Raw genomic sequence first — 26844 nt, forward strand, 5'->3', positions numbered from 1 at the left:
TGTGACCACTCATAAGTCACAAGTGCTCCATCAACAATTTGGCGATCTTTGAGAAAGGCTGCCTGTCGAGTTGATATAGCAGGCTGCCTGTCGAGTTGATATAGCTTTAGGCAAAACCTCTTGTAGCCTGCTTGCAAGAACTTTAACACTATCTTGTAGGCCCTGCATAACAAACTGCTTGGCCTCAAGCCCTTAATATCTTTCCATACCATCTGTTTTGGGATTTGAGCAAAGAATGAGACATTAAATGTTGATCTTTCCCCTATCAAAGAATTCCCAAGACCTGAGCAAACTTCGGGTCTCAATAAATACTATAAATTGTGAATAAATGCTAATGGGAAACAATATGGTGCTAGCTCGATCTCTACCCAGGCTAAATACAGCTTTCATAATTTATTCCTCCTCAAAATGACTCTCAATCATTCTATACTTTGTTATGGTGATTTCTTGAATGGGATCCAATAAGTGGAGAAGGGAAGCCTGCTTTCAGCTATGAAAGAGTTCTGAGAATAATTTCATTATATCCCTCTCCATCTCCTCCACATCTTCATAATGTCTGCTCTAGATAGTGAAGCCCTGGATTGCATTTAACCCTCCTGTGGTTAGCTATGGCATGTAAAATTGTGTATCATCATCACTTTCTTCAAGCCATTTGTTCCTCAACCTCATCTAACCACCTAAGATCCTCTAGTAAAACTTTCAGCTTGCGTTCTCTGTTCATGACCACACGGTGAAAGGGATCATCCTTCCTCCAGCTTATCTATCTTCAATATCTCAGCCATCAACTCCTCAACCTTGCTCTGGATACTTCCAAAGTTCCCCCAACTCCATTTCTTTATCTTTGCCTTGAGTAATTGCAGTTTATTACACAGTTTACACCAGGCTCACCCTTCACTTTGAACGATTGTCCACCACTCCCTGATCAGTCTGAGCAGTGATTTATCTTCCACAAATACAATCTCGAACCAAAAGGGAGAAGGCCCGCTCCTCTTAGAACTTTGTAGGCCAATGGTCAAGCACCGGCTTAGGTAGTGCCATCAAGCTTGATTCTCATATGATTGACTCTGAATCCAAAGAGACAAGAATAACTCAAACATTGTCCGCATACAGTTGCTTTCTCTATGGTCAGACCATGCATCTTTGGGTCCCAGCAGAGTCAATCTCTACCAACTTGTATCTGCTGATGAATTGCTTGAATCCTTCCATCATCCCCCACAAAAAAAGGAAGACATGGGAGATTATGATCATAAGAGTTATTATCTTGTTCTTCCCAAGATAGCTCTCTAAATGTTGGCCTATTGGGACCGTTTACAGTTGAAAGTAACTAATTTGCTTCTTTAACTGAGCCTTCAAAGAATAAAACAACTTCCTTTTTCAGCGATATATAGCACACAAAATGTGCACTTGAAAATGCAAGGGTAGGCAATCCACCATCTTTCACAAAACAAATGGTGGAATGAACAAGAGCTCCGCCAGTTTGTCCATCATCTATTTGCAATGGCTCATCCAGTCATCTATTCAAGAATGGATGCTAGACATGATGCCTATGTATCTTTCAGCATACATATCGTATACACGTTTACCATACACTTGCTGTAAAATGCAAGCTGCTTGCATCTCCAAGGTCTACCTCCAAGAGTGAAAAGTCAACGAAATGAAGGGTTTAATTGCTTTTACACAAAAAATATGGATTAACAGCAACTTATTTCTTATTTCTTTGAGCTAGAAACATGATCTCCTTCATAGTTTCAGATCTACAAATAAGATTGTCGATCAAGATCAATACACAGATCCAATAAAACTTCACTAACCTTTTCCCCCACTAAAATACTTTGATCTGCCATAATTTCAGATTCAGTAGAAGCATCATTATCAGAATATGTGGGAAATGAGAACCTCTCAGCTTCCAAGGGGGCTGCAGCCATGACAGCACGTTCTTCATCTGTCACAATTTCTTTGAGCTGTAAAACAATATTACAAGAAAAATAGCTAAGTTATCTCAGCAAAAGAAGAGAATCGAATGGGCAGTTGAAGTTTAAATTCAGGAAATAAATTACTTTTTATATGCCAATAATTCAAATAAAAAATATAGTGCATGACCACTGACGCCACAGGTACCAAAATTTCCCAAAAATAAAAATAAAAAGATTATACATGGTACAAACTTAAAAAAAATAAAACATTAAAGAACTTTTATGAATAATATAAAACAATCCTATACATATATTAATATACAAAGCATCATTTTTTCTTTTGTTATATTTTTTTCTTTTGTTATTTGACTATTCCATTACATATGGGCATGCACTCTAAGATTTCACTATACCTGTGAATTTAAATTTTTAAAACTTAAGTTTCGCCACTCAATTTTATGGCAAGAAGTCCTTTATTTTAAAACTTCCATTTCATTACCAAACATTGTTACATAAAATACAGGATTTTGAAGTACTGAATTGATAGATTTCAGTTCATGCATTACTGTGCCCATACCATGCCATAAAGATATACAGAAATACAAGAAGTTTCCCAGCCATTACATACAGGTGATAATCAAAACAAATACTGATACAAACCACAATGTTTTTAATGTACGCAATATCGATACAACTAAACTATGAGGAGAAGAGCTTCTCATCACAAAAGGATGCCAAGAAAAGTAGTCCTTCTCGTCTTCTGTTAATCTTGAGATGATTCAGATGCTTTAACATAACATTCACAAAAAAAAGTTACCCTACAGGTTAGATATTGAAATTCTCCAATGAACTAACAATTTCAGAAATTGGAGGGAGTGGACGAATGAGCAGGCAGGAAGGTAGACCTTGGGCACCCTTTAGGCCTTGCAAAAGATAGAAACACCCCAACATAATAATTCAATACATTTGCCCAAGTCATAGAGCAAGTCTCATCCTGCTGGTCAGGAGAGTTACTGGTGGTATAACAAGGAAATATCGCAACACAAAACTGTGAGTCTAGGATCACGAAATAACCTGTGACTCATGTGGCTTGGTAATTCGTGTAAACCTTACCCAAGTGATCACACATAGGTCCAATGCAACAATGAAATTTTGAAAACTATGACATCTTTTGGATTTTGTATTGAAACCAAATCAGAATGATTAAGAGGCTTCTACTAGTGGCACTAAAAACAGGAAAAGCACACCATAATAAAAAACAATCCATGGAAGTCAACACCCTCCTATGAAATGGACGGTGATGGAAAGTGAGATCTGTCATTGCAGTCATGGCCTATCTCATTGGATCTCAATCTATATCCATCACTGTTCATCATTCATCATAATTGCAATGATTAGAATGACTGGTCTCCACTAACCCATTGGATTATATGATACTTTCCCTTCAAAAATATATCAGAATTCTTGATCAAGTCTAGCATAATTCAATAATGCAATAGTCGTATGGCATGCAACAGATGCCAACTCTTGTTACTGCTACACTCATGCACATACTGAAGATCACAGGCATAATGCAGTTGTTGAGAGACAAAGGGAAGGTATACCACACATTTCATCGAAGTATATTTGTCCATTCCTGCTGATAGACAGTGGAGATCATCTGCAATGGGGGGCCAATGTGGCACTCACCTCAATGAATTAACTTCCACCATCCCATCAAGAGCATGGATAATGGATGCCTCCATTTGGAGTACCGTATGCCATAACCCTAATCCTCTCAATGAAGTATATTTGTTAAGATGAAAAATGCTTCCTTTATTTTTCAAGATGTAGTTGCTTAAAACCCACCTTCTTTTTAGTTATTGTTCCCTCTTCCGAGTCCAATACGAGTTGCGGTTCAGAAGCTGGACAACGCTCCACGTAGCGAGCTTGAACAAGCTTAGCAAAGCGTGTTCTCATTTGATCAGTAATATCGCCACTCACTGCATAAAAGTTGTACAAGGAAAACAATAGATGTATCGTCTAAGGGGAAAGTAGTGTCAAGAAATCCAAAGAAAAATAAATAAATGCAATTTGTAAATAAATAGAGCAAACAAAAAAAATCATTTGGACCTATATTTTCATGGTCAGTTACCTTCAGGTTGGTTTTCAAATAGCCGTTGCATTAGTTGTTCAAAGGTTGATCTACCATGACTGAGCAAGATCCCAAGAAGACACTCACACTGTAAAACATTTCATTTTTCAAATGTGACATGATAACAAAACTGCTTGCTCCTTAACATATAGGATAGGGCCTAAACCAGGAAACAATAAGTGATCGCCACACATTTTTGTTGCTACATATTATGCCCTAAGAACTCATTGGACAATTTAAAACCAAAATAATATTGTCAATCATATTGAGAATGTAAACTATGTGCTAAAAGTCAATCATATTGGGAATGTGAACTACGTTCCAAAACAAAGGCTTATGTTATTTAAATGAAATTTGAAGTAGACGAAAGATGAAATTCTTAGCACTCCTCTCCATGAAAGCCCAAAATAACTGCCTGGCAACAATGATAAGTAAAGATGCAGAGAACTATCCCTATTTACTTTCTGTAGAACAAGAACTTTAAAAATCAGACTTTAGAGTCACATAAAAGCCAGACGACCCATATGCAAATACCCCAATCATTGTGAAAATAATCTCACTAACATAAAATTGCCACTGGTTTTCCTAAAAAAAAAAAAAATGAAATGTATTGAGTAGGAAAAAAATTGTTATAATTTAGCAAGTGAAGTTGAACACTAGAGATTTTAAAGTAAAATAGCCCATGGTTATAAGTTAGCTATATCAGAATGAGTTGCAATAATATGTCATGCTGCCTTGAGAATTAATACGGACAAACAAATTCCATGAGCACTCAAATACCCATATCTTGTTTCTGATAAGTACACAGAGATCACAAACCATATTGCTAAAACGAACAATTTGGTATCTCTATGTGCTAGTCCAGAGCCGTAGGACTAAACTAAAATCATCATCTTTTGTTACTGAAACAATCCATGCAGTTTGGGTATTTACACACCCATTCTCCTCCTCCTTCTTCTTCTTCTTTTTAAAAATAAAAAATAAAAAAAATTACTTCTCAAGGTATGTATTTAATTTGTAATGAGAAACCTGGAACAGAAAGACCAACCCATGTTGTTATGCCCAGATCCAAGATCATAGATCTAACTATCAATGCAGCATGGTTGTTAACAGGTTATCAGAAGAATAAGCCATATAGAGAGAGAACCAAGCATACCAGTATAATAATAGGCTTACCTGCTCATCGAATTGGTCCCTGATGAGTATCAAGAACTTGGGAAACCGCAGCCTATGAATAATGTCATCCAGCAATGCAGTATATTCTGTTGTAGACATAACCCTGCCTCCAACTACGTTTTGCAAGTGCATAAAATTCAACAGAAGAAATTAAATAAAAAAAGAAAAATTCAACAAGATAGACAGAGAGAAAGAGAAAGAGAGAGAGAGAGAGAGAGAGAGAGAGAGAAAGAGAGAGAGACGAGGTTCTCTTAGCAATTCTGCACTTCCTACTTGAATCAACACAACAAATGGATACTAGTACCAGTACAGCATGGAAAACTGGAAATAATCCAACTTTATATATATCCAGAAATAGTAATCGTAATAGCCACTCATTTGAGGAAATTTTTTTGAACTTGATATTTTCATGTGAACCATTTCAAAACTAGCCCAGTTACTGAAAGGACACACGCAGATTGAAAAATACAACTAGAATCAAAATAATGAAGATCATTAAATACACCCTGATACTTTATGTGATAACTCCAAATTAAATCAACAATATTCACCATATAACTCATCCTTCAATGGTTTTCTACAAACAATTAAGTTTAACTAAGTATCAAGTATCCACAATTTTCATTTAGAGTCACTTGAGAAATTAAATACCACTAATCAATCTACAACAATACCAGAATCTCTTTACTTTGGTGTGCGGTTTATTTAAGGTGGCAACCTTTCTACGAATAATGTTGTGATGTTCTACACCATTTATTTTAGTTGGAAGGTGTAAACTTAACACATCTTTTAAGGCAATATCAAAAAGTGGTACATCTTTTAGGATAGTGTCAAAGCTACAACGTCCAAATAAAAATGGATCGTATAAATTACTACAACCTTACTTCTACAAGTAAGGTTGCAACCTTATATAAACTTTTTTATTGGTGGGTCTACTTTTGTGTTAGAACTTCTTGGAATAGTACCAATACCTTCTTTCTTGGTTTGGAATGCTTGTACACAGTTGTGTTGTATGAGAACCAAAAGGCACTTCTTTAATTGTTCACGAGGGAGCTCCGTCTCCATGGCCAACCTTGCTAGTGGGAGTGCTCCCTTTTTAAGAAGGCATTTGCACACTTTCTGCCAAATAAATTAAAATAACCAACAAAAAATAGGATTTATTTCTTTATTTGTATTCGTTTTAGATGGAAATATTCATGAACAATAGCTGGACTTGCAGAGATAAAGATGAAAAAGCCTCTGAAACAATTCTAGCAATGACATTTCAGAGTGAGAAAAAAAAAAACAGCAAAAACATTAAATTAATTATCCATTTAATCATTAAGCTCAAAATTTCTTGGTTGACTATTGAACTTGCAGAAAGGGCGTGAAAAAAGCCTCTCGACTAAATTCAACTGAGAACAAGAAAGTGTGTGGAGAAGGAAACCAGAGCAATAAATCAATTCAGATTTCACTTATATCCATGAATGACGATGAAGTTGCAGAAACAAAGATGAAAAACCTTAACTTGATTTAAGAAAAAGGAAAATGGAGAAAATAGAAGAGCTGGATTCAAATTACTCACTGCAACGAGATCACCGAAATCTGAAGTTATGAGATCAACGGCCAGTTGCCGGGCTTGATTAGCCACCATTTTTGCTAGTTTCCTTTGCTTTGTTATAATCTCTGGCACTCCTTTCTCTCTTTTTGTTCTTGTTTTAGAGAACTAACTCCCTTCTGTTCCTTCTTGTATCTTTTACAGGCCTTTTAGCTCCGTGCAGGTTAAACAGGGGACGCGGGTGGGAAAATTGCCGCTACCTCCAATGACCAAACCTACTTGTATCATTCACGCGCCCCTTATTTACGGAACCCGGTTTCTATGCGGCCGAGCTTGCATATGTAGAATGCGGGCCTCTTAATGACTATTTTTTACATCGATTTTAAGACTTAATTTTTAAAGATATGTAATCTTTAATAAGGAGAAAATAAATAAATTTTTAAAATTAAAAATAATAATTATAGTAAAAAAACATTTAAACCATCAGTTTCTATTGTTTTTAGATACAACACTTATGCTTTACACTTTTTGAACGGCATATGTAGAAATGCGGTCCAACCTTCATGAAACAATTTTCTTTATATAGGTGTAAAAAATCTGGATTCAATTTATTTATAAAAATACAAAAATTATCTCGTAATCATGACCATTTGATGATAAATTATAAATGGTGATAAGTTATGAATGAAATCCTATAGAAATTCTAACATGTCAAATTTTAAATCAGATTGTTTGTGATTATTTCATTAATTAGACTCGAACTTCAAAAATATAAAAATAAAAAGTAATTATGTGAGACACCCCAAGCCATCTACTCTAGTATATGATGGCTAGTAGCAATTGTGGCTTATTTGTAATGAAGATGAATGCTTTGATTGTAACGAACCCAATTATATACCCATCATATATGCCAAAAAAATTAAAATATAACAAAAATACCCCCTCCAAACCCATGTTTTATACACCTCTTCTCGCTCACTATATGAAAAAACAAGTTGGTCCGGACAAGAAGACACTCGAGCACATTATATGTCAGACTAGCTTTATTTTACTAAAACGAGAGGGGTAGCGAAACATGGTTTACCATGGAGGATTTTTGTCTTAAAAAATCATTTATTTAAAGTAGGTTAAAAGAGGCATCCCAAATCCATAAGGATGTAGTTTGTATAGAGCCTAGGCTCTAAACAATCAAGTTAGAGCCTACTTTCAAATAGCGGTGAGAAATGTGGTTTTGATATTGAAAATATTTGTGATTGATTTAAAATATATTCTCATATTTATTTATAAAGTTTAAAGCTTAAAAAATAGCATAGATCGACATATCTATGCAAACTTGAAAATATTGAAATTTAACGGTCAAAAAATACGTAACAAAATACACTATTTCCAAAACCTGCGATCCAATTTTTCTCATGCCCATGCAACTTGATGTCGAGATGATCAATTTAAATATATTTGAGCATCAAAACAACCTCTCTTAGGATAAATTTTGATATAGGCTCAAATGTGATTGTTTAGAGCCTCGGCTCTATATAAACGTTTCCCTTTATATAATGCGGTTAATAGGAAAAGGACAAGGCGTAAATGCTATAATGTACTAATTGTACAAATGGATATGGGCAAAAAGAGAAGGGTGTGGTTTGGATAGAACCTAGGTTATACCGTCAAATAGTGTCAAAAAATGTAGTTTCGATACTGGAAATCTTTTTGATAGCTTTCAAATATATTTTTACCTTTATTTATAAAGTTTAAAAAACAGTGTAGATCAAGAAATCCATTAAAACTTGAAAATTTTGAAAATTGACGGTCAAAAAATGGGTTACAAAATATTCTATTTCCAAATCTTGAAATCCATTTTTTTTTCCTCATGTCCATGCATCTTGATGTGGAGATGATGACTTTCAGGATGTTTGGGTATAAAAACAACATCTTCTAGTGAAATTTTTGAGGTAGGCTCGAATTTGATTGTTTAGAGCCTCGGCTCTATATAAACTTTTCTCAAAAAAAAAAAAAAAGGTAAATGGAGTTTATTTAGGTTAAAAGACTTGTGAGGTATATACAGGAAAAAGAATACGGTAAATTGGGTAATAGCCTAGGAGTTTATTTGGAAATACAATTATAGAATAAAGGTATTAATATTTTTTTTGCTTTGAAATTCAAAAAATCAATTGAGGCTTTATGTAAATTTCCCTATAAATTTAATAACAAAAATACTTTAATTAAATTTTAGCTAGCCCGTCCTATACTATTTAACAAGTAGCGGGCCAACTCATTTTATCCTTTTGCTTTTGGCGTACAAATATCTTGAAATACGCCCTAAAGCCCTTGGCATTTTTTTTTTATGACCATTTCATCATTTTCAAGATTATAAATAGGGGCAAATGACTATTTTAACCTAAAATTGTGATTTAATTTTTAATTCATATAAAATACAATTTTTTTATAATTTGATTTAATTTTAAACATCCACCATTGTTTCAAGAGGATATTATATAAACATCATATGTTCATTTGTAACCCTAAGTTTAAAAAGCTAAACAAAAAACTTAATGTAAGGCAATAACTAATCAAATACATTAAGCTTTCCCCTTAGTTGATAATATTTTGTTTCATATTCTTCATCCCAAAAAAACGAGAGAGAAAACTTTTATCCCTTAAGGATTACCCTAGAATTCCCCCACTTATTACTTAGAATATTCTACTGCCGACTTAAAATTTTTCACTTCCAACCTAAAGTAACCACCCTTTACTTTCATTATCTCTCTCTTTCTCTCCCATCCCTCATCCACTCGCTCTCTCTCGTCCAAAATCATAAGTCTGCGCCTAGGCACGGACCCAATCGATGTAAATTGTATTAGATGATTAAACATTTGAAATTGCTCAGTGCCTAATATAAATATAAAATATGTGTTTCTAATATAAAGTGTATGGATTAATTTGATCTCGAATGTGATGTTTTCTGGTTTTCTATTTAAAATCTAATGCTTGTCTAAACATTCTAATTTTTTAAACATCCCCATTTCAAAGTGATCAAAAAAAGAAAGAAAGAAAATTTGAAGGGGAGAGAGATTTAAAAGAGGAAGAAAGAGAGATCTAAGAAGAAGGGAAAGAGGGATTAAGGGGGAGAGAGAGATTTAAGAGCGGGAGAGATGTGTGAGAAACTCAGGTCAGACCAATAACCTACTGATCAGAACTTGAAGAACCAGCCGGTGTGGTGCAGACTCATTTTTTTGACCACACCAAATGTTTTTAGTTATTTGACAATTTGAACTTCGAACTCAGCAATAGGAAAACCATCAAAATGAGATTAGAAGCTACATTTGAAAAGTAAGAACCATGGGCGTTTAAGTCACTATCCAAAAGAACAGGACTTTAACGTCATTTTATCAGAAGAAGTAAATCCTCACGTTACCTTAAGACTTTGGCGGGAAGAAATCGCGCCAATAGGTTTCCCGCCAAAACTTTAGGGTTACCAACTGACCGAAGCCTGGTGTGCAGTTTTTCTCTTTGTTTCGTTTAGTGTGTGAGAGAGAGAGAGATAGAGAGAGAGAGAGAGCTGAGGCAAGGGAAAATGGATGCTTTCGGGGGTTTCTACGTTGATCAGAACGCCATTCACATTGAAAACCTCTTCTTACAATTCCTGAGAAGGTATTTCCTTTTTTTTTGCCCTTTTTTTTTGTTCATTTACTTCCTAGTTAAGATTACTGCAATGTATTTCCAACGATCTCTCTCCCCTCTTTTGTTGCGTTTTGATTGTGGGAATATTTTACGTGCAACTTCCTGGAACTTCTTCTTTCCGAGTCAGTATATACCGATGCCATAGCAAGTTATGAACAGGGGATGTTTTGGTTATAATTTATATTATTTTCACCAAAAAAGGATGTTTTGGTCATGTTTAATTTATTCTTCTGTAGCGTTAAAACCATATGCAATTTAAGCTATTTTTTTAATTAAGTTTAAATATGCTAATTCGCGATCAAATTCCACTCCACCTCTGTGCAAGCACGGCGTGCCCAGATAAAACTCTCAATTTGTATGGAAATGAACAAAACCGCCTACATTTCTCACCCCATATATCTGATATCTGCATTTATTTTTATTTTCTTAAATTGGTTTTATCTTTGCCATTTTTGTAGCATTCATCATCAGATTCCATTGTGTTTTTATTGACAGAGCCCTACAATGTTTTTTTAGTTTTTTTCGATTAGCAGTGTCTTAAATATGCAATGATGGTCTCTCTTTCTCTCTATGTCCTTTAATATGCAGCTTCAAATTGGATGGGCAAAATGAGGTGTTCTATGAGTCAGAGATCGAAGTTATGAAATCAAAGGAATTAACCACAATGTTTGTTGACTTTTCACATGTCATGCGCTTTAATGACATCTTACAGAGGAACATATTGGAAGAATACATCAGGTCAGCATTAACCCATTTCTCAGAACTTCTCTTAAGTAACTGTACTGTTTGTCAAATACTTGCATTCAAACTTACATTTGACCATCAGGTGGTACTTTGCCAACCATTATAATAACATTTAGATTTTTTTTTAAGCCTTCACGAGAAGGTTCATAATTTATAACTCAGATCACACATGCAATAGTGCCACGTCTCCTCTCAAATATGGTACAGGATAAAGCTATGTTCAATCTCAAATGTGCATCATGCTCATACAATTTTTGCTTTATGCTGTCCAATTTTGCCTTGAAATTATCACTACGTATTGGTGCGGGATAAATCAGCAATACCTCTATATCATGTAAGTAGGCATGTAATCAAAATATATTGTCAGACTTAGAAGGTGCTTACAAGTGTCATGCGTGGTGATTCCATTAGTGGTCGGAAGCACCGAATTGCCATTACATCACCATCAGATGAACCATGCTCTAGTGACATAGTTACTTGGCATCGATCTAGTAGTGTCACGATTCAGTTATTTAGAATCGACACAGGCAACATTAAATGAGGGATATAAGTGCTACAATTGTCTTTGCACAAATGTGCCCAACAAATGTGTGAAGAAGGCCAATGTATACATCATTAGGGTCACTTATAAACTAGCTGGCTGCATGTTTGTATGCAATGTGACCTATAAGGATCTAAAATATCAAGTTTCTTATTAGCCGTCTGTACTGAATTGGGTAGGATATGACTCTACCGTATTCCAAGTTCCTTAAATTTTAGTTGGAGGGGAGTATCTGTTAAATTCACTGTTAATGAATTGGTCAACAGCTATGATTTCCTGGCATACTTGTCCTTAAAGAAAATATTTCCCAAAGTTAATTCGCAATATTGGTTTCTGAAACCCTCTAAAATAAATGGGAGGTATGGAAGTGCAATCTTCATTGCCATCTTCTATTGGCTTTGGATAAAATAGTTAAAACAAAGACCCATCTAGTACTCATTCACTGTCTATGTTTTCATCTTATTCTTCTGGAAGCCAATTGTCCTATTTAAGCAGAAATGTGTGGAGTTGATCCTTGTAACTTGGACTTTAATGTACTAAGAAAACCTTTGGTGAACAGAAATTTTACATACTTTGATTTGTGATATTATCGATTGCATTGTCTTTGATATATTTATAGATTGAAAGACATATTTCAGTTTTAAAGGTTGTCTGGATCCAAACTTTATCTGAGTTTCACTGAATTTCCAAATCATCATTTTCTAATTTGTTGTAGAATTGGTGGGATGGTTAAGTTTGGAAAGAATCCTAGCTGCAAATGAAAGCATCGATTGTAATAAGTTTTACTTTATTCAATTGTTTTTCGGTTGTTGTGCAGGTTTGACCCTTATTTGAGGAATGCATGCAGACGTTTTGTGATGGAGCAAAGGCCGGCTTTTATTGCAGATGATAACCCTAATAAAGACATCAATGTTGCTTTCTATAATATTCCTCTTTTGAAAAGGTACTCGTTTATGTTTTTTCTTTTATTTTTTTAACCATATTTCTTTATAGTTTGTTTAGGCCTTCAGACGTTATTTCATTTGACTTCGCTTTCATTAAGAAAGATAATGTTTTAGTGGTTATTTTACCTCAATAGACTTATCATGCTCTAATTTGGATGTTTGGAAATTAAAAGCCTACTTCAAATCCACAAGGCCTCAAATCATAGTTTATGAGGTTGTTGATTCTCTTAGGAAGTCTTTTAACATGTTTATTCTCTTTTTTTCAACATGGTAATCAGAATAGTCCTACCTTGAATGGAAAATTTGAAGAAGCTCAATCTCTTTTGAAATGGCTAAGATATGATCATGATGAATTGTGAATATGGATCTGAATGACTGAACATGAGTTTATCACTACTATTCAAGAGAATTTGTCCTTTTCGAGGGAACATAATAAATTTTGTTCGCAAAAACTTAGGGTGTTTGCAAACAATATGAATGTTTCTGTTTGGAGGGAAAATTATAATGTTGATGGTATCAACTTTTGTTTTGTGAATATAGGCTGAGAGATATTAGGACAGCTGACATCGGGAAGCTTGTTTCAGTAACTGGAGTTGTTACTCGGACCAGTGAAGTTCGGCCTGAGCTTTTGCAGGGGAATTTTAAATGCTTGGATTGTGGTGGAGTCATTAAAAATGTAGAACAGCAATACAAGTACACAGAAGTTAGTTTCTACTACTCCTTATTTATATTTTTGCTTTTGGTTTCCTATTCAACCATGCCTCTCATGTACTAGTGCATGCCTGTGAAAGCATAAACGTCCCCATCTGGGAGATGATTGTAATTATCCCTTGTTTTGTTTAATAGTGTTTCAATGCAATCGAGTGAGCTTATGTGAATATAACATGGATGACAATTGCAATCGAGTGAGCTTATGTCTTAAAAAATGCATCTTTGTCTCTTTCAAAGATACTCTTTAAAAAGACAATGAACAATGACTATAACTGTATCTAGACATTATTCTATATCCAATCCTTGTATTGGATACAGTAACTAGTCTGGCGTACCGTGTTATCAGTCGTGTGTATGTAATCTGGACCCTTGAATAACGACTATCACTGCATCTAGACAATGCTCTATATGCACTCCTTGTATTGGATACAGTAACTAAACTATTGTACCCTGCTATTATTAGTCGTGTGCATGTAATGTGGACTCTTTTGGATCATTCTGGTTCCTTCCCCTGATTTTTAGATATCAGTCTTCTACACTAGATTGACAAGATTATTAATTCTTTTCTTTTGGGCGGTTTGTAGCCAATCATATGTGTGAATGCCACATGTCAAAATCGAAATAGATGGGCGCTTCTTCGGCAAGAGAGCAAATTTGCGGATTGGCAAAGAGTTCGAATGCAGGAGAACTCTAGTGAGATACCTGCAGGCTCTTTGCCACGATCCTTGGATGTCATTCTTCGGCATGAGATTGTTGAGCAAGCCAGGGCAGGTGACACGTAAGTTCCCAAATCGTTTGTCAAATTCTGAAATGTTCATTTGTACATGGCAATAACATTGCACTAATGTTGATGTCTATTTCATGTTCCTTAATATCTAAGTGGGTATTGGAGAGTATTTATTTTTTATATTTAATTCTTTTACCAAAGATGAGAACCATGTGCACAATTTCTATTTCTAGGAATCATTTGGCCATGATTTTAATTTTACGTGGTGGAAACAAGTTTGATTCAAAGATAAAACAGTTAACCTTTTTTATGTGTTTTTTGTACAATTTTGTTATTTTAGGTCGAAGGTTGTAATTTTCTTTTCCTTTTATCTTGTTTAAGAGAAATCATTGTTTTTCTTTTGCCAAAAATCAAAGCCACGGACCTAAAACAATGACATATGATCATGACTATTAGAAGATATCCTTCTCAATCAGTGTTGTAATTCTGGTTTTTGAAGACCTTATAGTTTCTCAGTAACCCCACTTCCAATCTATGCCACTCGTGATGTTTTATTTTGATTTATTTGTTCATTTATTTTGATATTTGGTTTAGGGTTATTTTCACTGGTACGGTGGTTGCCATACCGGATATCTTGGCACTAGCTTCTCCAGGTGAGAGATCAGAGTCTCGGCGAGAAGGGCCTCAACAACGGAATGCTTCTGGTGGATTTGGAGGAGTCAGTGGTCTTCGAGCATTGGGAGTGAGGGATCTCTCATATCGCATTTCTTTTGTCGCAAACTCAGTGCAGGTTGGGGTTTCTTTCTGTTGGTTGCATCTAGGTGCTCCCGATGTGGTTTTGGTGTGAGTGTGAATATATAATTAACATTGATTTTCTCTCTCTCTCTCTCTCTCTCTCTCAATTTTAGGTGCCGAATGGGGGACGGGATGGTGATGTTAGATACAGAAGGAAAGATGGAGATGCAGATGAGATTCCACAGTTCACAGTAGGCACTTGGAGCTTCTGGTTTTATTTTTTCATTTATTTCATCATTTTATATTTGTGGTTCCGCCAAAATAAATAATGGATCTCTTCAGAGCATGCATTCAAGCCGACAAATTTTCTTTCTTGGTTGTTTCTCCATGATTCCTCAAAAGGTTATCGATTATTCGTCCTTGTCCTCTACTCGAGCTAGCAGATGGTCTGGTTTCTTCAATCACAACATATTCTCAGAAACTGTCTTTGATGTTTCCTCAAAATGCACTCTGTTACTTAAACAGTGGTTTGCTTTGAAAGTTACATGCATTGTCATAGGATTTGTAGAGCACAACTTGCCCCTGTCAGATTATTGGGAAAAAAAAATCCAAAAATCTTGAGCTTCTGTTTTACTGTTTGCTATTGAATTTGAATACAACTTTCATGCGCTGAACCACATGATCATTCTTTTGATCATGTTGATCATGGTAAAACCTCACTATTTATCCACACCTGTTTATTTACTCATTTTCAGCCACAATTTGATGCTTGTATTTTATAATTTCCTTTGGCCAGTTGGAAGAAATAAATAAAATGCACGCAATGAGGAACACCCCAGATTTTTTCAATAAGCTCGTTGAAAGCATTGCTCCGACTGTTTTTGGCCATCAAGAAATCAAGCGAGCTGTTCTGCTGATGCTTTTGGGGGGTGTTCACAAGATTACTCACGAAGGCATCAACTTAAGGGGGGACATAAATGTGTGTATTGTAGGAGATCCAAGCTGCGCAAAATCCCAGTTTCTCAAGTATATCTCTCATTTTTCCTTGTGTTTGCTTTCCTTTATGACATCAGTGTGTGCATATCTTTCCGCAACAAATAAAAATTATTTTAGATTGCTGTCCACTTTTAGCAATATTATCAGGATGAGTTTCTGCAGTATATGTAGATATGTTTTGGGAGGGAGAAGAGAGAGAAAGAGTTCCACAACCTAGAGGTTTACATAGTGATGGTTGTTATTTTACAGGTATGCTGCTGGTCTAGTTCCCCGCTCAGTCTACACATCTGGGAAATCCTCATCTGCAGCGGGATTGACTGCAACCGTTGCTAAGGAGCCGGAAACGGGGGAGTTTTGCATTGAGGTTATTTCGTTTTCAGTTTTACCTTTCCTTTTCTCTTCTAAATTTTTTCATTTATATTTGTCATTTATGTATTAACTTTTGATTTTTTTATCTACTTAAAAGAAGTAATGCTGAAGATATTTTTGCTTAATGCTTAAATATTGTACTACTCCGATGCAAACCATTTTTTGTTTTGAGATCTGTATTTGAGGGTAATTTTAAATTTCATCAACTTAGTTGAATTGTTGAAACTAGTATTCGAAACAACAGATCGAGCCGACTAGTCGGTCCTGGGCTGATCCGATTAGTCCGACCGATTCTGGCTAGATCGGTCGATTAGTGCCCCGATTTTTTCTGAAAAAATGCAAATTCGGTAAAAAATCCCAAAAAACTCAAAAAATCCCAAAAAAATTGTAAAAAACGTTTAAAATTTACATGTATTTTTTGATACTGTCACGTAAAAAAAGCAAAAAAATAAATATTATAAGCATAATTGGGTTTCGAAGAAAATGATTAAGCACTTGAAGCAATACTTTTTCAGTGATGAATATATAATAAATATATATTATTATATATAATATGTAATCAATCTGCACTATATAATATAAATTACAATAATAAAATAAATATAAGGGAAAATTGTATAAAACCCCCAAAAATGGACTTTCTAATCAATTTACCCCCAACCTAATTTTTCCTAGCAACTTCCCCCCCCCCAAAAAAATTGTTTCTTAGCAATTATCCCCAATATAAAAAGTTCATTTTTTTTTGACAAAAATACCCTTCTTGTATATAACAAATCATTTTTGGATCCCAATAAAGGGAAACGCCAGACCACACTTGTACAATGCTAGACTACTCACTTCAAAACGCTGGACCGTTACTTTAAAACGTTGGACTGCCCCTTCAAAATGCCGTACCGCCACTTCAAAACGCCGAACTGCCCTTTCAAAATGTCGGATCGCTATTTCAAAACGTCCGACTGCCTATTTCTCCAATAGCATAATCCCCGGACTGCCACAATGAAATGCCAGACTGCCCTTCTAGCAAAATAATTGCCGGACCGCCTCTTCTAAACGACGGACTGCACACTTCAGCCAAAATGATTTGTTATGTAAGGGAAGGGTATTTTTGTCAAAAAAATTGAACTTTTTGTATTCGGGGTATTTGCTAGGAAACATGGCTTTTTGGGGGGGAGTTGCTAAGAAAAGTTAGGTTGGGGGTAAATTGCTTAGAAAGTCTATTTTTGGGGTTTTTATTTTTTATTTTCACTAAATATAAATACAATATGATATAAAATAATATTATAAAATATTATAATATTTCAACTCAAGACCATGTTTGTTTTTTTGGGTATTTTGGAATTCAATTAAAAATATAGGTAAAATATAAAATTGTTCATCTCTTTGCAACAATTTTGACAAATTTCCATCTCTCTCTCATATCCGTGTCTATGTGTATGTCTATGTCCCACTCGGGGGGTTGGTGGTGTAGGTATTAGATTGAAGATCAAATAAGATGAACAATGAATAAATTTCATATCCCCCGAGTTGAGGGACCTATGGGCTTGGCACCCAGTTGGGCCTAACCAACTCTGGTGCATCTGAGTCTACTTGCCCAAAGCAACAAACCTTGCAGTTAGCAAATAAAAAATTTGTAATAACATATAAAGTTTTCAGTAGATAAGTAGAAGAAAGAAAATTGTTTCATGCGGGCTAGATCGCATTTTTACAATATGCGGTCCAGAGGTATAAAGCGTCCATCTTAAAGATGGATTCAAATAGGTAGTCTATCTAAAAACAAGTGTAACTAATGGTCCAAATGTTTTCTCAATATAATTATTATTTATAGTTTTCAATTTTTTTTTCATATTTATGATCTCCATAAAAAATTAGGATCAAATTATATTTAAAAAATATATTTATTATATTTATTGCCAAGCTCGCATTTATTGCCAAGCTCGCATTGCCAAGCTTGCCAAGAAAAAAAAGGAGAAATATATAGAAAATGTTATAAGGACAGCTTTGCAGACTCTGCACTGTGATAGTGCACTTATCGGTCGATTTTAGAACAAATTGCCGATTAGTCCGATTAGTTGGCCCGATTAGTGCACTGAAAAACATTCCTGCATACATGACCATTGGAATCAAGCCAGATTAGGATCCGTCAGTGATCGATTCCGAGTTAGTCGGCCGATTTTTAAAAATCAGCTGATCTTTTAAACACTGGTTGAAACATGGTTGAACTGCTGGAAAGAGTAAGATATTAAGTCATTACTGATAATTTGAGAAACGATTAGGAGTAAGAAGAAACAGAGTGAGTCATAACACCTTAGCTTGGATGACCCTTTCTTGATAAATCTTCCTAGGAAGTTGTGTATAACCTATGGAACCCTGTGGCAGCTAAAGAAAACATCAAAGGAATTGCACACCGATCTATTGACAATGGAGAATGTATCTAAAGAACTCAATCAGATGTTTAATATTATGTTCATTGATCATCAATACAAAACAATTTTTGATTAATTGGTGTGAGCTCTTCTGGTTGGAGGAGATGCTGACTTCATGGATGGAATGTGAATTTGGGTTGAGGTATGCTCTGATTCCAAAATTATTAAAATATCTGCATGCATACGTATGTTAATGCATACAAAAATAAATATATTTACGCACATGCTTATTTGCACACATACATGCATTTCACAGTGGCGAATGAGTAGAATGGAGGGATTTTTGGTTAGTAAGTGAAATGTTACTTGATTGATGTTCTATATTCAGATTCTCAAATTACCTTCATTGTGACTTGAAACAGGCTGGAGCACTGATGCTTGCTGATAATGGAATATGCTGCATCGATGAATTTGATAAGATGGATATCAGAGATCAGGTTTGGTTTTGGTTCATTCATTTCCCTTGTCCATTTGAAGTTTTCATTTATCTGATTATTCTTTGAATGGATGTAAAGGTTGCTATCCATGAAGCAATGGAACAGCAGACTATAAGCATCACAAAAGCTGGAATTCAGGCTACACTAAATGCCAGAACATCCATTTTGGCGGCGGCCAATCCCGCTGGTGGGCGCTATGACAAAGCAAAGCCACTCAAGGTGAAAACTTTTCCACAACCCCAATGTATTGTGATTGTAACTCTGGAGCTGTTTTTTTCATAGAAATACAAATCCATCTTCTAATGAAATGGTTGGTGGTGATGGCGACAGAAAGTAGATCCACCTATGTGGCCATGTCATGTTTTGGTGGCTCACACTCTCCCCATCACCATCCATCATTTCACTGAATGCTGATGATTTTCAATGGACTGGTTTTCCGTAGATCATGTCAAACTCTACTTTCTCGTTTCTTTTTCTTTTCAGGTGCTTTTCTTGTTCAAAGCTGATATCTATACCATGAGACTTTAAGTTGATTCCCATGAGTTTGATGGGTGACTGTTTTGCCTTTTCTGCAGTACAATGTCGCCCTCCCTCCTGCCATCCTTTCTAGGTTTGATCTTGTGTATGTGATGATTGATGAGCCTGAGGATCAAACAGATTACCATATTGCACACCATATTGTAAGAGTTCATCAGAAACGTGAGGAAGCACTTTCTCCTGCTTTCACCACCGCACAGATCCAGCGTTACATTATGTATGCAAAGACCTTGAAACCAGAGGTGTGTTGGTGCATTTTCTTTTGGTTTAGGTCAATTTGTTTTCTTGGGAGATAGTTATTGCTTTAAACATATTTTTGTGTCTTACTCTTATTAAAACATTTTGATCCATGCAGCTAAGTGAAGAAGCTAAAAAGGTGTTAGTCGACTCATATGTAGCTCTTCGCAGAGGTGATACCGCTCCAGGTAGCAGAGTCGCTTACCGGATGACAGTGAGGCAGCTGGAGGCACTAATCAGACTCTCTGAATCCATTGCTCGGGTTCACTTGGACCTTCAGGCATGTTTATATTCTAGGCATTAGCAGCAGGATCTCTCTCGCTCTCTCTCTCTCTCTCTCTCTCTCTCTCTCTCTCTCTCTCTCTCTCACAGAGCCCCCCCTTGTGGTGGGCTCATTTGGGAATAGTGGATGTCCAACCCAGGCATAAGTTAGAGTGCTTTAAATAAGTTGTGACAAAGAACAACTTTTTTGTTATTTAACCTAAATATGGATGAGTATTTATCTTTGATTCTTTTCTGAATTATGTTAGAAATTTCCATTGTTTTTTAACATGTGATTAGATTTTAGGATGAGTGAAAACATGCGACCCTCTCCTTGATGAAAAGTTTTCGGTTGAAATTTGATCTCTACAAATTTTCACCCTGGCAGATGGGTTGTATCCATTGGGTACAGTCTTCCACCTCCGTGCTTTCTGTGCATATCCCCTTCATTTTATCTTCGTACAACTTGATGTGCACATTTCAGTGCACATTTCAGTGGTTTCATATGTCCACAATTCAAGATCTCTTTGGTTATGACCTCCTGAACTGATTTTCCTTATTCTCTTTTTGATGTATTTCAGGTTCACACATCACATGTCCGTATGGCAGTGAGGCTGCTCAAAACATCCATAATCAGGTAAGTTCATGGAGCATCTTATTAATGCTTACTGGAGTAATAACAAGAGTGGTAGTAGCATGATTAGGGAAAGTATATGATACACCAATAGGATATTGTATCTTATGGCAAAGGAGCATAAACTGTCCATTCCTAATCGATGATGGTAGAGAATATTAGCATACAGTCAATATCCACAATTTGGCATCAGAAAAGATGGTGGATTCTCCTCTGGTTTAGAATGTACCATACACCACGGGTTGGTGCATTATGTACTCATGGTACAAGTGTATGGTATGTTTTCCCATACTGGAATGGTGATGAAACTGATGAAAATAGTAGAATAATGGTGATTAGGATAAGTTACCATAATATTCTTTTTTTCTCTGTTGATGCAGTGTTGAGTCGAGTGAGATTGATCTATCTGATTTTCAACACGATGAACCTGATGGAGATTCTGGTCATAGAGATGCTGACCATGATAGTGTGCAGCCTGGTACAGCTGAACAGGAAGCACCAGAAGAAAATACAGGTTGAAATTGAGGCATTTGAATGCCATAGAACAGTTTATTATAGTACATCTAGTATAGACTAACATTATACTACATTTAGTCTCAACTGTGTTGTCGATAATGGACTTGAGATGATTGGGTTTTCCAATTTGATTGGAGCTTGATGGACTTGAACCGAGGAATGGGGGACATTGGATGGTTGAGACTACATGTCAGTGATTGTTCTTGTAATACATGTGTCATATACGCTCATGTGACTATTTGCATCATGTCAAGGGTTTCAACCCGATGCACATGCAAGAAGCACCACATTAAATGCATTCATAATTGCTCGGATATACATTTTAATAATATTAAATAGCCCAATATTTGAAATGGTTTAAAATTTATCAGTAGACTTGTTTCTCATCATTGAGTTGAAGTGGCAGGAGATAATGAAGGATCTGGTGGTCCAAAGAAGAAAATGGTGATCACTGAAGAGTATTTTCAGAGTGTTACACGAGCACTGGTTATGGGCATTTGGCAGCATGATGAAGCAGCAGAGCAAGATGGTACTCCTAAGATCTGCCATTGTATATAAATTGTTTCTTCTCATTGTATAGATTCACTTGTTCAGGCAGGCATATGTGTGTACATAATCTTTGCCTTTTTTTTGTATGAATATTTTAAAGCTTGCTGTATGCAAGTATCTGACAGTAATTCTTGTAGTGGTGGGTAGGAAAAGACATTTAAAAGTATTCAAAATCTTATCCTAATTATTGATCCACTGAGACTAGCTTGACACCTGATTCAGTATAAGCCTGACTTGATGAAAAAAAAATCATTTTTTTTGTCAGACAAAAGATTGAAGTTTTACTGCTAAAAAGCACTGTAAGGCTGCCATTGCAGCTCCATCAGTTCCAGTTTTCCATCATAACAAGCTGTGATGGTCCAAAGCTACCTGAATCGACCATTCTGGCCACTTAGTACAGTATTTTGATATTAATCTAATGTTCGTCCTGAATGGTTAGAACCTGGTTTTATCTTGCCCAATTCTAGGAGACTTTCGGTTGTGTTGAATATTGAACATGTGCCTGATTGTGAGTCCAATTTTTTCTCTTATTTTGGTAAATGCTATACATACTGAAATTCTGTGTTGGTATACCCTGTCCTGTCATGATTTGCTTTCCAATAATGTTGCTTCTAGTTGTTGCTTAATTGATAAATATTGTGCATGAAATACTCAAGTAGCTGAAGTTCTATTTCTTTCTCCTTTTTGCAGGGAGTGGATTGGCTGGCATGAGACAAGGTGATCTAATAGAGTGGTACGTGGAGCAACAAAACCGCCAGGGTGCATACAACAGCACGGATGAAGTGGTTGAGGCAATCAAGTGCCTCAGAGCCATCATAGAGGTAACTCTACAAACGTTTCTTCATGTGCTGCTATTGAAACATCTTATGCTTCATTGTTCCCATCGTCATTATCACATCTGATGCATGGTTACATGAAATCCCCATCTCATTTTGGAACATCACGAATCATCATTCTTATTAACATCACTCATAAAATTTGCTTCTATTGAAACAAATGTTTTAGATGATCATCTTGCCATGTATTCTGGTGGTATGTGCATGCACTGAACATGTACATGCATGCATATATGTATGTTTATGGATGGCAAGGCCATGGATGCTCAAAAATTTTAAATAGTAGCTAAATGTGTCTCAGTTGGATTTGGTCTTAAATTTGGTCAATATAAGCTTATATGTGGTTTATATTTAATTTAAAATGGAGAAAATTTGGACTTCTTTTTCTTAATGTGTATTTGCATGTCCTTGAATCTGTTACATCATTTTTTGAACATTGCCAAAATTTAAATGCAGTTTTCCTACAGTAACCCATTTATTTGTTTTCCTTTCTTGTGACTTCTCTAGAGGCTCTTGTTTGAGCCAGTCTGTTTTTTTTTTTGGGGTAATTTAGTAGGGAAGACAGGCTCCTACCCATTTTTTCAAATAGTTTAGGAGTTAGTTTTTTTGAAGGTGTTAGTGGGATTTAGGAGTTGGTTTTTTTGAAGGTGTTAGTGGGGTGGTGTCGGGAATGGAAACCACGTGGTAACTAGGATGTGGGGTGCTACCACCATGACCCCAGTCTTACAACAGTCCAAGTCATATGCTTGTAAAATAAATTATATCAAGAGGAATGATTAGGTACAACTGTTTATACCAGAACAAAGGTGAAGACCAGCCTAACTGCCATCTTGATCAATGGATGGATGGTGCTGGATAGATTGTTCTATCTGCCACTTTGATAATACCATGTTCTGCTGGGTTTCCCATTAAAACATGGTACAGCCACCAATTAGACAATGTTGGACTGGTATCTACCACAATTCAAGTAGAGTTGGTTCTAGCTGATCATTACTGATATAAAAACTTAAATCCATGCCTTTAAACCATGAAATTGCTGGGACTATTCTTAAAAATGCTCATGAAATAGTACTGCATCTCCATTAAAAAGAAATCATGCAGATTAATCTTAGTTTTGCTGGCTGCACTTTCATTTTATTCAGGTATCTATGTATCCGTGATGATTAATGTGTTCACAAAATTAGTATATTGGTTAAAGAGTCGTGATGAACTTTTTATACAGAGATTGATACGAAGAGAGGGACATTTGATTGTTCTTGATGATGGAGATGGATCAGTGAGAGAGGGGGAAGGAGCCAGGCCTTTGAGTGAGAGAAGGATTTTGGCTGTGGCCCCAAACTATGTCATTGATTGAGGCTTTTACTTAATTTGCCAATCCCCTCTCTCTTTGAAGGATGGTATCTTGCTGGAATTTGCAGGTGAATCCCTTTTTCAGCATAACATGGTTGGGTTTTCCAAATGCAATCACAATTTCCTTCCATAATTTATTGGTTAATGTCTTCCAAACTACAGATGTATATATTTGGTTCCTTGGATGGCGACCTGTTGTATCACCACAGCTTCGCTTTTGAAGAGTATTCTTTTCTTTGCTTAGTGATTGAAGGGCTTTTGCTCTTTCAAGTTGGAATTTCATGGTGGGTGGTTTAGCATTCTATGAAAACGTTTTCCTCATGAGTTATTGTAGAAGCAATGCCTTAATTCTCTCTCTCTCTCTCTCTCTCTCTCTCTGTTTTGTGGGTGTTAGAACTTCGAAGCAGTGGTTAATTTCTCAAAGTTTATCTTTTTTAGTAGGCTCTGAACTTTTGTCATCCATATATCATTGAGTGTCATATGCATTTACATCCAGGAAAGAAAACATGAGTTCGGGGTGCAGTTGGAACTTGGAACTACAACGTCTATGAACTCCTCCATCCTCTTTTTGAAGGGGAGGAGCCACATGTTGGTCCTCTAATTCATTGCAACATCTCTCTGGTAGAATATTGAAACAATATATTTATTACATGTTTCTTTGGCAGCCTTTAAAGAGGGGACACATTCATAGCTACCACATGCTTTGAGACCATGACCCCTGGTTGTCTTTGTATTTGACGTAGTATTTGCAGGGTAACACACACTGTCTCTCTCTGTTGCCCAGTACTTGCCGGGTTGCACCTAACTAAAATAAGTACATTATTATGGATAAAATAAAATGAACAAAATAGCCCTGCAGCTGTAAGGGGTATTTTCTTTTTTAAGAATATATATTTTTCCCAAACAACACTTGAAGTGCCAAACAACCCTTGGATAAAAAAGAAATGCACAACACTTGAAGTGCCAAACAACCCTTGGATAAAAAAGAAATGCACAACACTTGAAGTGCCAAACAACTCTTGGATAAAAAAGAAAAAGGAACTAAAGTCGCTTTGGCACTGTGATTGCCAATTCTAATTACCCCATGTAAATGGACTGTTAGGATGGCTTTAGTCTTAATATCACGAGTACTCTAAATGTTTGATTTTGATCGAATGGCTAGAGTATTTTATTTCAATTTTTTATCTTACAGCTAAATTTAACCTGAAATGTAGGGTATGCCCAATTCCCATGGGGTGAAAATAAAAACTTAGCAGGGCCTGTGTTAAAAGCTGCCCTACTTTTTATATATAGGTAGCGCCATATGTAAACCTTTTTCTTTCTAAATGCCCCTATTAGAATTTCTTCTATCCTTGGTTTTATGTATTGAACCAGTCTGGTCTATTTTTCAAAACAATGGTTGGGAGTATTTTGGGTTTGAGAAAGCCCCTAACATAGTGTTTCAGCAAGGTAATCAAATTTATTAGTCCTTGAGGATCACTAAATGCTCAAGTGATATTGTATTGGAGAACCATTACATGTGGCTCCACTCACATATAAAACTTATGTTCTCAGCAGCATATTATCTAAGTATCTTAAGAACGCAAGACTATTTCAGAAGCTTTATGTAGAAGATTTTATTAATGAACTTTATCAAATTGATTTTTGCTATTTTATTGCTGAGCATGTATACTATGCTCCCTCGAGAGTTTACTGCTACTCAATTTGTCAGATGACCTACTTGGGAGGATTTTTTCAATCTGAAATTTTGGTAACCACTCTAGAATCACTAGATAAGTATTCTTAAAAAAAAAAAAAAAAAAGAAAAAAAAAAAAAAGAAAAAAAATGGAAATTGAGTTTATAGCATTTAGATCTCACCCTCCAACAATTGGATGGTTTCTATTCAATCTTGAGATATTATTATTTAAGAATGTGCAATTAGGAAATTTGTTATTAAGATTAATATATGTGTTAAAGAGCCTAAAATGTGAAGTACTAAAACTAATCCAAGTTAGGGTTTTACCCGAGGGAGTAAATGTATAGAATACTCCCGATGGCGTAGAGTATCTTTTGGCTTAATATAATTATGTGTTTGTGTTACTTTTTATCTAACATGTCTCAATTTTTTAATCATATTGATCTAATTATCCCCGATATAGGATTTATGAGTCTTTATATATATATATATATATATATATATATATATATATATATATATATATATATATATATATATATATATATCTATATATATATATTACTATGTTGTGGATGAGTAGGTAGTTACCGGATGAAGTTGTGGATGACTCACTTAATACATAAAGAAAAAGTATACAAAGAGACCATTTACTTTTTGAACAAGGAGGTCATAATTACTTTGGTCCCTTGGATTTCAAATTAGGTGGTTGTAATTGTGAACTGAAACGATTCATAGTTTTTTTAAATTTTTTTTACGGATTTTATAGTTAGCCCAAGCTATCCAATTCGACATCTAATGAGTAGGAGTGATTGTGACCTCCTCGTAATAAAGATAAATAATCTCATTGTATAAGATCCTATACATAAAAAGTAAAATCACACTTCAAAATTGCATTTCTCCTAATGATAGCTTGCAAATATATCAACACCCTTGATTAAGAGCTTTGAAACACAAAAAGTGGCACTGGCCTAGCAAATTTGTGAACACTTGAAAATGGAGGATCAAGATAATATACGACAAGATATAATATTTTTTAGGGGGTGTGGTTTGTACAATGCCAAAGCCCTAAACAATCAAAGTAAGGCGCACCTTCCAATAGTGTTGAAAGATGTTGTTTCAATATTGGAAATCTTTGTGATGGCTTGAAAATTTATTTTTTTTCTAATTATAAAATTGAAAG

The 26844-nt window shown here is 35.5% G+C and overlaps 2 protein-coding genes across 8 annotated transcripts in view; one reads left to right on the forward strand and one right to left on the reverse strand.

Moving 5' to 3' along the window:
* LOC18448938 (RNA polymerase III subunit RPC82 family protein) overlaps positions 1–7074 on the reverse strand; it is a 52951-nt gene extending 45877 nt beyond the window's left edge. For 3 of the 5 annotated variants that reach the window (XR_016058852.1, XM_020676472.2, XM_020676473.2), the window contains exons 1-6: positions 6788–7052; positions 6195–6342; positions 5224–5336; positions 4048–4135; positions 3762–3895; positions 1812–1961 (exon numbers count right to left, since the gene is read on the reverse strand). Coding sequence is in view for 3 of the 5 variants with exons in the window: in XM_020676472.2 (XP_020532131.1) it covers positions 1812–1961; positions 3762–3895; positions 4048–4135; positions 5224–5336; positions 6195–6342; positions 6788–6856 (702 nt within the window). In the remaining 2 variants the exon portion in view is untranslated. Of the gene's footprint in view, positions 1–1811; positions 1962–3761; positions 3896–4047; positions 4136–5223; positions 5337–6194; positions 6343–6787 lie in introns of all 5 variants that reach the window. The other 2 variants (XM_006858992.4, XM_088871188.1) reach the window with 2 other exon arrangements.
* A 3096-nt stretch (positions 7075–10170) lies between these two features.
* MCM6 (minichromosome maintenance (MCM2/3/5) family protein) lies at positions 10171–24306 on the forward strand. Of its 3 annotated transcripts, XR_002283491.2 has the most exons (19): positions 10174–10408; positions 11027–11176; positions 12541–12666; positions 13208–13370; positions 13963–14156; positions 14700–14895; positions 15014–15091; positions 15637–15866; positions 16086–16200; positions 18991–19065; positions 19144–19284; positions 19641–19844; positions 19958–20119; positions 20682–20737; positions 21115–21248; positions 21657–21779; positions 22490–22620; positions 23858–24053; positions 24148–24306. XR_002283491.2 is itself a non-coding variant. In XM_006858994.4 (18 exons), the coding sequence occupies exons 1-18, from the start codon at positions 10332–10334 to the stop codon at positions 23987–23989; spliced, it is 2487 nt and encodes an 828-aa protein (XP_006859056.1). In that variant the 5' UTR covers positions 10171–10331; the 3' UTR covers positions 23990–24306. The 3 variants fall into 3 exon arrangements, 2 of the variants coding, with proteins under 2 accessions (XP_006859056.1, XP_088727329.1); XM_006858994.4 differs by having other exon boundaries at positions 10171–10408; positions 23858–24306; XM_088871203.1 differs by lacking the exons at positions 10174–10408; positions 11027–11176; positions 12541–12666; ... (4 more) ...; positions 15637–15866; positions 16086–16200 and adding an exon at positions 18669–18770 and having other exon boundaries at positions 23858–24306.
* Positions 24307–26844: the final 2538 nt, after the last annotated feature.

The sequence above is a fragment of the Amborella trichopoda genome, chromosome 1 (assembly GCF_054954075.1).
Source record: "Amborella trichopoda isolate Santa Cruz 75 chromosome 1, AtrichopodaSantaCruz75HAP2 v2.0, whole genome shotgun sequence".
NCBI classification, from domain to species: domain Eukaryota; kingdom Viridiplantae; phylum Streptophyta; class Magnoliopsida; order Amborellales; family Amborellaceae; genus Amborella; species Amborella trichopoda.